The sequence below is a fragment of the Kryptolebias marmoratus genome, linkage group LG4 (genome assembly GCF_001649575.2).
Source record: "Kryptolebias marmoratus isolate JLee-2015 linkage group LG4, ASM164957v2, whole genome shotgun sequence".
NCBI classification, from domain to species: Eukaryota; Metazoa; Chordata; class Actinopteri; order Cyprinodontiformes; family Rivulidae; genus Kryptolebias; species Kryptolebias marmoratus.
Genome location: NC_051433.1, coordinates 4,961,265 through 4,963,880, shown reverse-complemented (window position 1 = coordinate 4,963,880; position 2,616 = coordinate 4,961,265). Strand labels below are relative to the sequence as shown.

The window sequence follows — 2,616 nt, the reverse complement described above, 5'->3', positions numbered from 1 at the left end:
ATGTTATCAGATGTAATATTTACCAAATTAATAAACAGTATCCGTGATGTTTGCCTGAACAATCCTAACTTTAGACATGTCCCACTAAGAAATGAATGGAAAGTTAACAAAGAACGGAAATACAAAAAAACATTCTTGTGGAATAAGAAAAATGTTGACCCCTATAAAAATCCCTTTGGTGCTGTTTATCACATTGTTTTTTCCTTTCCCTCCCCTTTTTTAAACGCAGACCCCTGAAGCTGAACCAACCCAGACACCAGCACACGATGTGTTGACATCTCACACTATTTTTCCTGCTCTTCTCACCACAATGGAGCTTTTGTTGCAGAGTTCCACTTTATCCACACCCCTCTACAACACCAGCATGTCGTTAAACACCTCAGGAAATACCAGCATTGAGCAGTTTCCAGAAATCAACTTGATTGACATCCTTGGCCCGAAACGATCTCCCTTTTTCTTCCCTGTGACCACAGTTTATCTTCTAATCTTTCTCACTGGGCTGTCGGGAAATCTGCTCACATGTGCGGTGATAGCGAAGCACAAGAAGATGCGAAACCCCACCAACTTTTACCTTGTGAGCCTGGCGGTGTCGGACCTCCTTGTGCTCATGTTTGGGATGCCCTTGGAGATTTATGACCTGTGGGAGAATTACCCGTTCCCCTTCGGCGAGGGAGGTTGCTACTTCAAGACCTTCCTGTTCGAGACGGTCTGCTTTGCCTCCATCCTCAACGTCACTGCGCTGAGTGTGGAGAGGTACATTGCTGTCGTGCATCCACTCAAAGTACGATACCTGTCAACCAACCAGCATGCCAAGCGAGTCATCACTGTTGTGTGGGTGGTGTCGATGATCTGTGCGATCCCTAACACCTCACTGCACGGTATCTTCTACTTGCCAGAGAGACTGGAGGAGTCAGCCATATGTACTGTGATCAAACCCCTGTGGATTTATAACTTAGTGATGCAAATCACAACTGTGTGCTTCTACTTTATGCCCATGATAATTATTAGCATGCTGTACTTAGTGATGGGCATCCATCTGGGCAGAGAAAGGCGGCACGCCAGGAAGAACCTGGGGAGGAACTGTTGCAGCAACACCAGAAGGAAGCTAAGCGCTGAGAATGGACACAGGAGACAAGTCACCAAGATGCTCTGTGAGTACATCATGACAGAGGATTATCAGAGTTGTGTGCATAGATAATTTTAAAGGTACTCACTGCAATGTCATAAAAACTGGTCAACCCCCCCCCAACATAAAGTTAGAAACAAAATCAGCACAAATGTTTTATTCATATTGATGGTTCAAGCATCCTTGAATTCAAAAAGTTGGGTTAAAAATTGGTGAATGGCTGCCAGCTACTTGCATTTGCTTACCTCCGGAAACAGCCAGAAAACAGATCAACAATGGCAGCCTCCATTTAAGAGCCATATTGGACAAAGAAATCTTAGTTTGGATGCATTGGTATGTATTAATGCTCAGATTTGTTGAGTAAAGTATGCACATAAAAGGATAGATTAGGTTTGGTTTTCGAATAATTCAGCTGAGTGGTTTGTTTACATCGAGTGTGGACCTGCATTTCAGAATTTCATATAACTTGAAGTAAACTCTTTCAAACTGCACACTGATATAGTTTAGGACATCTGTCTTTAATATTTAATTTCATAGTTTGCATGAGTACCTTTAATTCTGATGGATTTTCTACTGATTTACTCGTTCTGCTCCAATTCAGGCCTTCAACTTCTGGAATTACTCACTAATAGCTCTTTTGATTTTTCACCAGGACACTTGGAAGTTTAATTCCAGCATGTCTTATCAGTCCTTCAAAAACATTTTCTTTTAAATAATCAAAATAATCGTTGAAACAAAATTTTAGAAGAGATCAATCTAAAAACCCATTATCTGAACATATTTTTAACCGTACGTTATGGATTTCTAATAACATCACTAACACAAGTAGAGAGCATCACTGGGAGTTCGTGCTTCTGTTAGAGATTTACTCATAAGAGAAAAGGTCTGCAGAAAAAAAAGCCTTTGTCAAGTGTTTTCACAACCTATCACTTTATTGATTAGGTTTCCAGTGAAATAGAGCTGTAAACCAAAACTGATAAAAAACAACTAAACAAAAATCTGGATTTCATTCTTTGATTTGATATAATTTCTGTGAAGCTTTTTTTCCCACGTGAGTCACATCAGACCCTAATAGTTACTAAAAAAAGAGAAATCAAAAATAGCATTAGAATCACAATGACAATCAATACAGTTGAGTTATAACAGGCTTTTAAATTACCAGATAAACTCAACGTCAAAGCCAATCCATGTGACCATTATAAATAAAACTTTACATTTAAAACGGTAAGAAGGACACAACAAATGTTGTCGATCAGAATTACTGTAAAATGTAGTGTTGAGGAGACAAAATATTACCTAAATGAAACTCAAAACTTTAAAAAATCTCTCCTCACGACGGACCGGAAAATGCACAGAGAAACCAGGAGTCAAAAATGGTCAGAAGCAGTATCTTCAGTTTAAAAGATTTATTAACCTTAGTACTAAGGGAGACATTCTTACCAGTTCACAGCAGGAACACCAGAAGATGTCTGAGCTAAATCACTAAAACA

The 2,616-nt window shown here is 39.3% G+C and overlaps 1 protein-coding gene across 1 annotated transcript in view; it reads left to right on the top strand.

The window, feature by feature from the left end:
• Positions 1-239: 239 nt before the first annotated feature.
• nmur3 (neuromedin U receptor 3) overlaps positions 240-2,616 on the top strand; it is a 19,388-nt gene continuing 17,011 nt past the window's right edge. Inside the window, exon 1 of the mRNA XM_017408657.3 lies at positions 240-1,151. Within this exon, the coding sequence (XP_017264146.1) occupies positions 311-1,151 (841 nt within the window). The 5' untranslated portion in view covers positions 240-310. The remainder of the gene's footprint in view (positions 1,152-2,616) is intronic.